This window comes from Cariama cristata, unplaced genomic scaffold (assembly GCF_000690535.1).
Source record: "Cariama cristata isolate BGI_N322 unplaced genomic scaffold, ASM69053v1 scaffold17433, whole genome shotgun sequence".
Taxonomy (NCBI): domain Eukaryota; kingdom Metazoa; phylum Chordata; class Aves; order Cariamiformes; family Cariamidae; genus Cariama; species Cariama cristata.
In genome coordinates, this window is record NW_009609176.1 from 1 (window position 1) to 13470 (window position 13470).

At 45.5% G+C, this 13470-nt stretch overlaps 1 protein-coding gene across 1 annotated transcript in view; it reads left to right on the forward strand.

Annotated features, from left to right (window-relative positions):
- Positions 1–8859: 8859 nt before the first annotated feature.
- SLC7A14 (solute carrier family 7, member 14) overlaps positions 8860–13470 on the forward strand; it is a gene marked incomplete at its 5' end in the record, with an annotated part of 20543 nt that continues 15932 nt past the window's right edge. The window contains 1 exon segment of the mRNA XM_009697457.1: positions 8860–8909. Within this exon segment, the coding sequence (XP_009695759.1) occupies positions 8860–8909 (50 nt within the window).

The window sequence follows — 13470 nt, forward strand, 5'->3', positions numbered from 1 at the left end:
AGGCTGGTAATGGAGTTAGCTTCCTTTTTACGTCACCCCCGAGTGGGTGCTGTTTATTGATTCCACACGGGTATTCTCCAACTGCCCCATACCAACCGTCTGCCCACCTCAGCCCCGGGCAGGTGTGCTCCAGCATCACTGTATTGAAAATCCTAAGCTCTTTTCTCAGAATTGTTTTCCAGCTCAGGGTTTGTGGCCTGTTAAATGCTAGTTTGTACAGATGGACTTAGTGCCCTCCCGTCACCGGCTGTACCGAGAGAGCTCCAATATAGGGCTTCCTAAATCAACACAGGCTCTGGGGAGTAGCAGGATGCAGAATTACTCCGGTCAACCCCAGAGAAGACCTTTGGCTCAAAAAGGCCATGTCTGATTTAATCTAGCATATCAACTAATTCATCCTCCCAGGATCCCTAAGTGGCAGGCAAGTACATTTTAGCATGCGAAGGCATTTGTTTAATTGCCCCCAAAGTGTCACGAGATTGAAAGGCTGATTGCTAAAGAGACTTACACGTGTTCATTTTATTGGTACACATTGCCAAGGCATATGAGTGCCTGTAATTGAACAACGTATTGTAAACAAACAAAAAACCTCAAACAAGCCAAAAAGAATACTCAAGTGAAAAGTTACCTGGATTAAACTGACTAATTATCTGTTCTTAAAATGTGCTGCTCTGGGGGGGATCCTTGTTGCATGAGAACAGAGAAGTAAAGGGTTCTTGCAGAGATCCAAGGCCCAAGTGCTATTTCCTATTTTCATTGTCAAAAGCGCTGAACTTTGTTCACAAAACAGAGACTGATGAGTACTAAATGATGCTGACAAAGAATCTTGGGTCGTCTCAAAGTAAAGCCAACTGTACAGTACCTATCTGAGAAGGCAGGATGGAGGCGATATCTGCAATAGAACAAGCCGTTGAACAAGACCAAGGGAAAAAAAAAGCCTCATTCAGTTGCTGCTCAGTCAGGGGAGATGCAGGAAGGAAATTTTACCTCAGCCCTTGGAAACTGAGACTGCTAGAATACGGCAGACATCACCAACAATGAGAATAAAATGGGAAGTAAAAAAAAAAAAAAAAAAAAAGCCAAAGTCTGTCAAGGACGGGAGAAAGGCCCTTACAGTAGAGGAACTACAGCACCTGAGCAACTCACTTCATTACAGAGAAGGGTGGGAGGTGACTTGATTCTTGAACCTAAGAACCTCTGCAGAAAGGAATTACTAGGCGCTGAGTTATTCCTCCGTCTGCCAAAGAAAGGCACAACATGAACTAGTGCCGAGATGCTAAAGCCAAAACATTCTGGTTCAAGTGAGGGATCACATTTTTGAACGGTGGAGGGCTGATGACCTGATGAAGGAGCTATCAGAAAACCTACTGGATTTATGTCAAGACTTGACGTCCTCCCAAAAGGTGCAACGTAGCCAAAGCAAGGCCATTGGGCTCCCTGCAGGAGTAATTGCCTGGAAGCTAATGGCCTGCGATTCAGACGAAATAAACTTGGTGGACTTAATGGTACCTTCACTCCTTAATTCCCCAAGCCAGGCACAGAGACGTACAACTTTGCTCCCAGGTGCCCCCCCCCTCCCCTCTAGCCGGGTACAACATTCCCAGCAGGTCGGATTTTTGACCGCATACCAAAAGCAGAACAAATGACTGGCCAACTTATATTTTGAATCCTCCAGTCTTCCAGCTTGTTTCATTAATTAACTCTCCCAAAAAAGAATCTCCTTCTTTGTGCATAGTGCAGTAAAGTGAAGCAATTTAAAACTTAAATCATTCTCCTTAGGGAGTCAGTCATGACTTCCAAGTCAAGACGTATCTTACCCTTCTCTAATTTTTTTGGGATCATATGAAAATGATGAAAATCCATTCTTTATGGAACTTCAGAGTCTCAGATGGGATGGTATCAGAAAGGATTCCAGCCCAAAATATTTTAAAGGATGTATTTATAGGCTGACTTGACACTACTTCCTTCGTGAGCGCAAGACAGTCTGTTTTCTCTATTCTGAAATCACACACATGTAATAAGATTTTATCCATCTTCCCTTGAAGGAAACAGGAGTTTTTCTAGAAAATTCAGTGAGAGCAGGATAACTTCTGAATGGCTAAATTAATGGTTTTCCTGTGAAGCCCTGCAACATTCAAGCAAATAGGATGGCAAGAACTTACACAAACATAAATACAGTTCTAGGCTTTTCATGAAAAATAAACTAAAGAGGGTTACAGAGTAGTCTGTAACAGAATATACTACTACTCTCTGACTTCTTAGCCCCCAAATAATCAAACCCTTGCTTTCAGAGCACCTGAGCTATGAAGATCATCATAATGTATATATTTAAGCAGCAGGTTGTTGTTTGGATTATTAAGACATTTTAAAAATAGGAATGTAAAATCAAACATTTCTTTATCCATGTGTGGTGGTGGGATCCCTATGTCACACACACAAAAAAACATTAGCAGGTGGGTAGCATTTGTGTCTTTCATATTGATTAAAAAAAAAAAGAAATCACTCCCAGACTGGCACGCTCTATAAAGTGTAAAGCCATGATGGGGCCTGAACTTGTCGTTCTTGTGAGAGACAGTAGATCTAGGGATACAAAAGGATCCAGAGTCAAGAAATATAGTAGGCATTTTTAAGCTATTTCCTATGGATATGAAAACCTGGCCAGGGTCTCACCTCGGTCCAGGGTGAGTCTGCTGAACTCATTAAGCCACCCACGTGTAAATGGGAACAGATTCTAACTTAGATCCACGAGCCACAGAGATTCCTAAAACATTTTCCATTTACAAGTGATGAGACGTAGCTAAGCTGTGGTTTTCAACTGGAAACTGCCTTCTAGTACTGAACAATTTTTCTCTTGCCTGTGTTTCCTTGGCTTATCGAACAGCAGCCCTGCCTCTAGGCTGTGCGGTCATCGGTACGGGGCTGGGTGCTCCAGCTAACCTTGACGCGGCCACCACAGCCCATCCCTTTCTGTCACCAGGCTGGAACGTCCCTAGCAGAAAACTATTTTTTCCCCACAATAAAACTGTCAGGGTGAAGCCATGGCACTTATGAAACAAACCCAGCGAGGTGGAGCCACGCAGCATGTGACTCTATTGTTTTTGTTCCTCTGCACGGTGACTGTATCAATAATTTACTGAAAGACATGATGCCATAAATTAAATCTACCTGGCAGGTGAACAGAAGAAGAGCTTTTGCGGCGCAGGTTTTTCAAGCACCACGTCCTCATTCTGAGAGGGCAACGTTACAGGACCAAGCGGTTTGTTGCCTATAGGAAAATGGGTTACTGCTGCCATGCTATGAACATCTATGGGGGTATCTGTGTCAAAACTTTAGGTGAATGTCTATAAAACAGGACACGTGGGTTTGAAGGCAGCCCGTCTCAGCAGCTACTGACTCTTGCTTGTTGGTGACCGTGACCTAAATTGGCGGTTTGGTCCACTCCTGCAGGTCCTCAGCTCCCTGAATATGGGCTGGGTCTTACTGAAAAAAGTTTTTTAAATGTATGAATGGAGACAGCCTCTTCTGCTGAGCCACCACTTGCACATCTGGGCACGCTCCACCCACAGCAGCACGATTAAGCCTTAGCTTTAAATGTGTGCTTGATCATTATTGAACCAGGTCTTAACGATGGACCTGTTGAGTTGTACTAAAGGAGCAACTGCCCCGTGGTGCTCAGCAATGCCAGGGTGGCCTCCGGGTAGGATTTGGACACCCTAGGCTGGTAGTGAAGGAAATGTATGGTTCTCCTGCCTGTCCTTCATCCTTGGCTGGGAACAGGTAGAAAGCATCAGCAACAGCTCTTATGCCGCTCCAGCCCCGCAGCGAGATGCTCGGGAAGCATCTGGGTACGCGAGTGCCTTGTCTAAGGCACCTGAGCGACAGCAGGTGTGTTCCACTCATTAACCGGCTGCAGAAGCAACAGGGACCAGAAATGTGCAATTAATAACTAGGGTCACCAGCTCTGCACAAAGTAAATTAAGACAGAAAGAAGGAATACATCAAGTTCCTTTGGCTGAGAGCTCCGGCACAAACAAGAACTACAGCAATAATATTTCAGCAACTCTACCCTCTGCTCTTCGTTGCGCGTGGGCACATTGGTCGAGTTATGCTTGCCAGACAGGGCAGCACACCATGGGGACACTCTACTTACTGTGCCTGGGAGACAAAATGTATTGCCTCAATGAAAGAGGTTGAGTTTTGGGGTCTCACTGGTAAGGGAGGCTAAAAGCAAGTATGCAATTAGCTACCAGGGCTTCAACGGCAAGCAAATTTTAAGCTAATCACGTTGGCTCTTGCTGATTCCCTTGCTACACAAGGACGTCTCCGGGCAGTGTGTGTGCATCACTCAGGAATATTATAATACCCGAATTTTTATGCTGTTAGCTTTTTTAGGTATATATAATTCTTCATTTCATTCTGCTTCTCTAGTACTATCCTAGATGTTGATTTAGTCTCAGATGTGCATTCGTCACTCACTTACGGGGGAATGTCACAAAGCCCTCACGCTGCAACGCCAGGTATTACTCACACGACGCACCGCTTGGGTGTTGCAGTGCCTTTGCCTGACTGATGATAAATGACTAAACACAGAAACTCTGTTCTAAATCATCTTCTTTGATCAACTAGTGCTCACATTACTCATGTAATCGGTTGTGCTGAAATGCAGGAGGATTACTCATGTAAGGCAAGGATTTTTTTTGTCCTAGCAAATAATAAGAATAAGCAGCCAAACACGTAATAAAAGCAGCAGAGGCTGCTATTCACTTCCTTGGAAGCGTGTTGAATCTACCTCACACTTCTGTTGAGGAATTTAGTGACATGGGCTACAACTAGCCAAATTACCCAGCGGCTTTGGGCTCCCTTTTTCGTATGAAAAAAACAGCCGACATTGATTTGCGTATACTACTATTTACGGTTGGACTTGATGATCTTTGAGGTCTCTTCCAACCATAATGATTCTATGATTGCTGCTTCTGGAGCCTTTTGTAGGCTCAGGACTGAAGGATGTGTCTTTCCAGTTTCTTCTGAATAAAGTAGTTCTTTGAGAACCTCTCCGGCATTAATTAGCTGATAGCCAAAATCGTGGAAGTGAGGCAGTGAGGCATAATCCATTACATTTGTATAACCGCTGATGGGACACGATAACTAATTAATGAGACTATGTGCACATACAAAAGAGAAATGCATTTGAAACCTGGCAAGAGCTGAACCATGTTGGTAAGCCTGGTGTGTTTACAGTGTAAAAGACCAGTTCAGACTCCTACAGAATTATTACAGAAAGCCAGAAAGGCTGCTGGTAAGTGAGAGTCAGTGTTGAGAGGGAAAAAACCCAGTTTCTTAGTGGGGAATAAAGGAATCTCGATAAAAATAGCCACTTCAATATAAAAATAGCCGCTTAAAAATAGTGAATTTTCAGATCCTGTATGTGAAACACAGGTAATTTTTTTTTCTGGTTTGGATGACAAAGCCAAAGTGTTAAACTGGTACTTTACTGAAAAATTTAATTTGTATTTTTGCCACCGAAATTCAAAATGCTACCCAGAAATGAAATAAGTTGTCAAAATGATTCATCAGCTAGACTCTCGCAACAGTAAAAATCCATTTTGTTTAGAAAACCTCACACATTAATAAATAACCCATTACGTGAATTATGTCAAATGAAAAAAAGCTCTCGTGGCTGGCCTGGAGCAAACCATAATGACTTTCATTCCGTGGTGTAAAAGTATGGATCCACAGAGGAGAGCAAAAGAAAGCACAACCCAGTAATTACAGAGATTTTTCTCCTGCGTGTTGTTAAAGCAAAGGCAGTTTTTAAATGAGTATAATTCTAGAAGAGACTGTCTGGTAACCCAGGTCTAAACGTTTCAGTGATACAAAGGCAGCCCTTGTCTGCTATGACAGTGAGATTCATTACAGAAAATGCATATCTCATCAAAGCAGTAATTACTGAAAGCATAACCCACTACCCCAAAATTGGAAAAAGCCCAGATTTGCAAACACGGGGCTGAAACCACCGCACTGATGCCGACGATGATCGTGCTCCTACAACAATATATATCTACCATTGCAAACAGGCAGATTGCTGCAATCCAGAGAAGATACCATACTATCAGGAAGATGCTTTTTCCTCTCATGACAGCTCCAGGTCTGGAGCTGCTCCCATCAAAACCAGAGGGAAGGTTGCAGGAGTATGTGCCAGCACATGAGACCAACCTCGGTTCCCGGGCACCCGACTCGCGGTGTTTTAAATGCCCAAATTTCAGAGGTCAGCACGTTAGTCCTTGAAAGAGATTGAGCACCCAGACCTGTGAGCACAGCTGCCTTTAGGAGTTTTGTTTGTTCGACCGTGCCGTGGCTCGTGACAGCCAAAGGATGGAGGAGGTCACATCTGATAGCTGTGAGCTTTGGTAGGAATATCTGCACTGCAAATGCAAAATGACGCGGCCATCACAAATGAGCGTTCGAAGGTGCGTAGAGCCTCAAGGGTCCTTCTGCGGATAACCACGAGCAGGTACAAAAGCAATATTGTTTTCAACAAGGTACGGCTAGAAAAGCGTTAATAGTTTTTACGTGGTTTCTCTTCCGCTTCCTTAGAAAACCCAAGCGAATTAACCACTCACGCACTTCTGTAAGGTAGCTACTTTCTCCGTTTTACTGCTGGAGGAACAAATTTACTAATTCCATGTGGTTTCATCACTCTGATAGAGGGAGCCTGCCAGAGCAGTTCCAAGAAGTTCCTGGTTCCCCATCTCCTGCTCAGCTCACCCAGCTGTTGATTTGTCATTTCCCTGCATTAGCGGTATTGTTACATTTTTCAAGGCTTTTACTTTGCCATCTCGAGACAACAATGACAAACTAGACCTTTTTGAAAATGTGCAAATTGATTATACCCCTTTCTCCATAATTCTCTCTCTCTTTTTTTTTTTTCTTTTTCCTTCTGGTGATTAAATAGCTTTTTTGCAAACACAAATGGAGCACTTCATGCATATTGCATTACTTGCAGCCCGGCACTCACAGACTGTTGTATCTGTCGTAAGTCCCCTGCACTCAGTCCTATACCACTCCGCACCATGAGGAATCATTGGTACCTGGACAAAAAGGGCAGAAAATAACTGGAAAACCAAAACGCCAGGCATAGGATGGCTTTCTATAGGCACAAGGGAAAAGGACAGCAGAAAACCTGATGTCTTGGGGCGGTGGATTTACTGTCTATGGGGAGGGGATGCACCTGCAGGGATGCCCGTGAGCATCTCGGAAAGGGCGAATGCTGCATTTGGGTTTCCATCCCCTGCAGGCTATAAGAGCTATAGGTGCTACCTCCAAATGCGACCAGCCTCTAGGAAAAAGGAAAACACCAATTCCGCCAGCCGCAGAGCTGTTTCTCACTAGGCTGACACTCCAGAGGATCCCAAGGGACCCTGACAGCCTGGACCAACTCCTTTTGAGGTTGGCATGTAATTAACCCTGGCAAAGTTTAGAACAACCCAATATCAAGGGATCTGCTGGCCTTCATCACGACCAGCTCCAATTTCACCTTTGAATGTGTTACTTCAGCTCCTGCCTATTCCTCATCCAGGCAGGAAAATGAGCACTCGGCCACCTAAACCTCCCCATTGCTCGCCTTCATGGACACGCTGCCCAAAGACCAGTGCTCAAATATTGAATTAGCTATTTAGCTTAGGAAATGGGACCCACCAGCTGCAAGACCAAAAAAGAGCTTTGAGATCTCTCCCATCCATCCCTCTGCCTTTGCCCTGATTATTCAGGCAGTCCAGTTTCTCCCCAGAGACAACAGCAGTTAAACCAGCAAACTGTATCACCCCTCTGAAGGGTGGAGGGGGGCAAAAAGGGTAATCTCTGTGTACACGCTAATTATTTTACTGGATTACGTGTCTGTGCCCTTTCGACTCTCGCACTAGAGACTAGAATACAAAATTTAAGGATTCCTGGGGACTGGCTCTGGATGCATGGCACCCTTGCCTTATGTCTTTGGTCGAATTAAGTATTTCCTCTTTTATTTTGCTTATTTGTCAAAAGAAGATAATGATGTTTAGCCATCTTACAGCAGTGCTAACATAAGCACTTAATGTAACACAGATGGAAGTAACGTAGAAAAGTGCTGTTCAACCCCTCCACTTCCATTTTGCTATGAAGACACACACACATAAAATCCCTGAACCCGTTTTTTTAGTTGATGCAACATAGAAAGTTGGTCTTAAACCTGAAATACATCACTAGTTTGATTTAGCGAGAATTTTAGTTTAAATTAACCACAGCTCCGCTTGAATTGCTCGAGCAGAGGTAAAAATGGAAAGATTAAAAATAAAAACAGCCCCAAATTAATAGCAAAGGCACAAAGCCAGACTGCTGAAGCTGGACCCACGTGAGCGATGCTGGGACCGGCAAGGACCAGCCCTCGCTCTCGGCTCTGTGCCTGGTTTTTAAATCCCTTTAAGGAGGGCTGGTGATGGGGACAGAGCCAGCGTTTTACAGTGGCAACCCGGCTGGGGATCAACGCTGTACAAACAAACACATGAAACTCCAAATCAAATTGCGTTCGCAATGAAAACAGTAACGTGACGAGCAGCCCTGGCAGAAGGCATCCTTCTGGCCGGCGGCAGCCGGCGATGCTGGGGGGCCGCCGGAGATTCTGCCTGACCCCTGCCGCGCCGCATCGCGCCGCTGACGTCATTTCTCTCCCTGCTGTAGGAGCTGTAATGAAATTCGGTATCTTGTGTCTCTCATACGAGTCTGCCTCACTGTTACCGAGCTGGTAGTTAAAAGAAAAAGGAGAAGGGGAGCAGGGAAGTCAGACTAGCATGTTTCTTCTTCTTTCTCGTCCTTCGTCTGGGATTGCAGCAGGTTTGCTGCCAGGAGCCACCTCTTGCATCGTCTTGAGCCGCCCCGCGTATCCCCCTGAGTTTTTGGAGCTGCTTTTCCCGGGGAGTGATGCTGCAGCCCAGCTCAGTGTGCAGCCCCTACGTGAAGCAGGGAGAAGGTCTGAGGGCTGGTGCTCATCTGTAAACATCCCCGTTACTATTTCTGAGGTCCACAGCAGGCACCGCCTCGGGCGTTCGTAGGAACCCGCTTCGATCCCGCATTTCTGGGGCACATCTCCCCTAGGCAAGGAGGAAGGGGCTTTCTCCATAAAAAAACCCCATGCAGCAAATTGGGTACTCTTGTCCTGCCTGCTGGGGCCAGGACCATGCTGACCCAGCTCCTGCTGGGGCATCAGCAAGTTTTTCTCTGTAATAATTACTTCTGTGAGCCATGAAAACCAGAGGAAATCCAACCTTTTCCTCTTAATGAATGCCCCTGCCTGGCTTTCCATCAGTACACCAACAGGAGCTCTCTTTCTTCATTTATCACCATCGACATTCTGTTTCTTGTTGCCTTCCCAGCATTTTTTAATAGAAATCTTTGCTTAAGGATACCCCTATGGATTCCTGGATGGAGGAGAGTCATTACCAGAAAAATCAAATAAGCCATCCCAAAGTACGGATGAGGTACGGGGAAGCTGGGGCTGTGGGGGGTGACGAGGATGGGCGATGCTGAGGGACCCCGTGCTGCATCTCACCAGCACAGGGTAGCCTGCAGAAAGGAGCTTTACATCAGGAATAATTCGGCACCGACCCAGAGACTAAGGAAGATCCATGCCTGTAGATACCTAGGCCTCTCCTTCTGACTTGATTGCTGTTTTAGTTAATTTACCCTAATGAAGAAGAGTGTTTCGGTACAAACAGCGGTTGCTAACAAGCAGGCGGTGGCAGCAGCAAGCGCCAGCCGGCGAGGAAAACCGACCCCGACTGCCTGGTGATGGAGATCTGCACAGCTCCAAAACCTGGCTGCAGGTCCCCAAGTCGGGCTTGCCCCCTCCAAGCCACAGCTCCCTTCATCTTCTCGGGTTTATCATGAGGAGAGCAGATAAAAAACCACAAGTAAGAACTTTCTTTCCTGCGCGCCGTGTGCTTCTAGCTAGCCAGGGTGAGCGGAGCAGAGCAGAAGTGAGCTGTCTCTGCCCCAAGTAAATGGTTGCCATCCACGAGATAGTTTTTTTTATGGTTTCAAATGGAGTGAAAGGATGTTTTCTGAGCTACAGAGCAGCAATATGCTGATCTCACTTAAACATCTGGAATAGTTTCGAATGATTGCTTTAATTGAATATAGTGGCCATTACAGAGCTATTTCGTTTCAGATGTTTTGGAAGCTTTTTTTTTTTTTTCCTTGGTGACTTAGGAGGGACCATATGAATTGCAGGGCTATGTTGGGCTGCCATGCAGGAGGACCCAGCCCCAGCCCAGCTCCAGGCAGCTGGGACAGCTCAGCAACCTAAATTTGGGCAAATCACAGACCCAGCAGCCAGTTCCTGCTTTAAATTTAAACTATTTTAAATATTTAATTTTTTTTTATTATTTTAGCAGTTTAAAATTATTCCTGGACAAGGCTGCCGTGTCTTCCCTTGAGGTTCTTTGAAATACTGGTGAGAAAGTCATTTCTGTACCCTGAGATACCTTGAGAGTGAACTGGGTTGTCTGAATCAGTCATATTCAATTCCCTTCAGTTTGAGGGACATCCTGATTTTTCCAGCATGGATGTGGATCCCTCCAGCAAGACCTGAGCATATGCCACACCTTCCCAAACCTTGGACACCACAGACAAGATGATGAAAAACTGCTGATCTCAAACCACATCAGTCCCAACCCCCTTAAAACACAGGGCAGGTCTTCCCATGCCACGGCACAAAGCTGGTGATGGGACCAAGGATCAGCGTACAGCCTCAGCACCTCCATCCCACACCATCCTACCTCTTCTGCTGGCCCAGCAGCTCCTCCATGTCAAGCACAACCTTCACAAAAGCTTCCAGAAATGGTATAAAGACATCAAGAGACACAAATCAGCTCTTCCCAGTGTTCATCTCTTCCCGTAGTTAATCACCCAACTTTTATTTATCCAGGCTCAATTTCCAGCCATTGATTCTCAGTATGCTTTCCCTTATAAGAGTTAAGAGCTGACTCTTCAGTATCTATGGTTTTTCCCTTACAGCAGGTTTTTGGCATGAATAAGCCAAGGCCAGGTTCACTTGGGAAAGATATTTTCTTACAGTACAAAGTATGTGAGAAAATTGTGCAGAGATAAGAACATCTAAGTTGTAACAGTTCAAAAACCAGACAGATACTTCTGCCCAGATTCTTGGCTTGTTTAAGTCAATTTGGCACAAACCTAAGCATAGCAACCCGAGTCTTTCAAACTCAACTAAGATCACCCATAAAGTCCAGGGGAAATAATTAAATAAAGGATGGGAAGTGGTTGGGTGAAGTACAGTGAGACCTCTTTGCCAGCCCGTGCTTCAGAGATGCTATGCTTTGGATAAAAGGACGATGAATTTTGGGTGGTAATCACTTTGCCTGCAGGAGTTATTTTCCCTGTGGCTGAAACACAGCCCTGGCAAAGCAGAGCCATCTTGGAGGTGCCAGCACATGGGCACGCTGCCCCGAGGACTGCTCTGCTTCATCCCAGCTGGCACAGACCCCCTGAGCTCTGGCTCAGCTGCCCCCTTCCAACACAAACCTTCATTTAAACCAGAAAATAAAACCTAACCTGAGATCCAGCCCGTGCCACAAAACAGCTGACTCCTTCAGCAACCCAAAAGCCAAACCCAGTTTTTATTCTCAACCCAAAGATGCACATTTGTTCAAGAGGGGTAACAATTTTTCGTTATTATTATTATTCTTAGTTAGAACATCCAGCCATTCAGCTTGTAGTTGCTCAAGGTAAAAAAAAAAATCAGCACAATTTGAACTGTGATCAACCGAAATATGAAATGAATGCTGCGTTTTATTTAATAAACTCCAGCAAGACAAGGCTGCCTGGTAGACACAATGTAATTTGTTTTGGATGTAAAGATGAAAAAAACACATTGTTTTGTCTTCAAGGCAATTAAAAAAAAGAAAGATTTCTGTATTAACAGAAGCTGCCAGGTTAAAATGAATACTTAATAAACAATTTTTCATGTTCCCTTATATTAGCATGCAGAGACGATAAATTCTTGTTATTTTGCTCAAAGTCAAGAAGTCATCAGGTGTCACTAGGAAGTCATTGCTGCTGGTGTTAGGAGCTCGTCTGAGAACCACGCGGTTTGCTAAAGAACAGCAGAAAGGGAGGGGGGGAGATGGCAGTTGCTGTGTCGTTCTGGAAAATATGACTTAAGATGAAAGAGCACAGCGAAAGAGAAAATCAAGATAATGTCATCATTTTTAAGACAATCCTAGAGCAGATGGGTTCAGGCAGGATAATTTAAAAGTATTAAAAAACGGCTGCAGCTGGCCTTGCTGTCGGCCACTTGCTTTCCCATGGACAGCAGAGCCAGCACTGCTTCTGCCGAGCTTCTCCCGGCTCACCTTCACTATGCAGAAGCCGGACCACAAAGCGTGTTGCAGTTGCACCAGAAAACCCACATCTCAATTAAAAACAGAAGTATTCCTAAACCAATATTTAAACAACTACAAAACCGAAGTGATAAATTGAATGAAGAAACCACACCAAGGGCTCTTTTTAACCGCATGATTCATTGGGACCTGAACGAGCAGCACCCTTTAAAATTTTCCCCTTTAGGGTTCACCGTGATGATGGTAGCATGCAAAAAGAAAGATAAAACAGTATAGGCAGAGTGCTGTAAGAGTCAACTTCCATAGCACCAAAAAAAAAAAAAAACCAACCCAAAAATCACCTATCCTTGTAAGGGCCAGTTCATGGTGATCAAGCCCCGTAGCGAGCCACAGCCTGGCACAGGCAGTGGTCTCAACACGCTGGTTATAGGAGCAAAGCTACGGTCCCAGCCTCTCTGTTTTTTGCAGCACAGATAAAGCACAGTGATGTCCCACAGAAGGTCCTCACATGGGCCGGCATGGTGATGGGGGGCTGGCATGGCGATGGGGGGCTTGCAGATGGTGATGGGAGGTTGGCAGACAGTGCCAGCAGGAGCATCCCCACTGCCAGAACATGCTGTGGTGCTGCCAAGCTTGGAGTTGGGCTTGGTCCCCAGCAGGACCCAAAGTGCCACGGTGGCCACCAACACCTCACAGTTATACATAGACATCATCGCTTTTGGTAGCAATTAAGGCACGCAATTGGCACTTGGAGGGTGTCAGGTTCCTGCTGCTTATGGGGCTGAATTAATAACCGGGGCTAAAATCGTACAGACAGACCTAAAGGTGGGCAGAGCACCTCTGTTGTACAAAACGACCGGGACGGAGAAAGCAGATTTCTCCAGAGCAGCAGCATCGGTGAAAGCAAAGCTCCCCTTGGCCCTCAGGGCTCTCCCAGCACTGGACCTCAGCCAGAAACCAGCTCGGGGGCCCCTTTTGGTTCCTCCACGTAGAACACATCCTTCCTTCTTTGCCATTTCAGTTAAAACCTGCGTTCCTCTCTCTTGCAGCTGGGCCGCCAGCGCAGGAGGGAGATGCAGCCGCA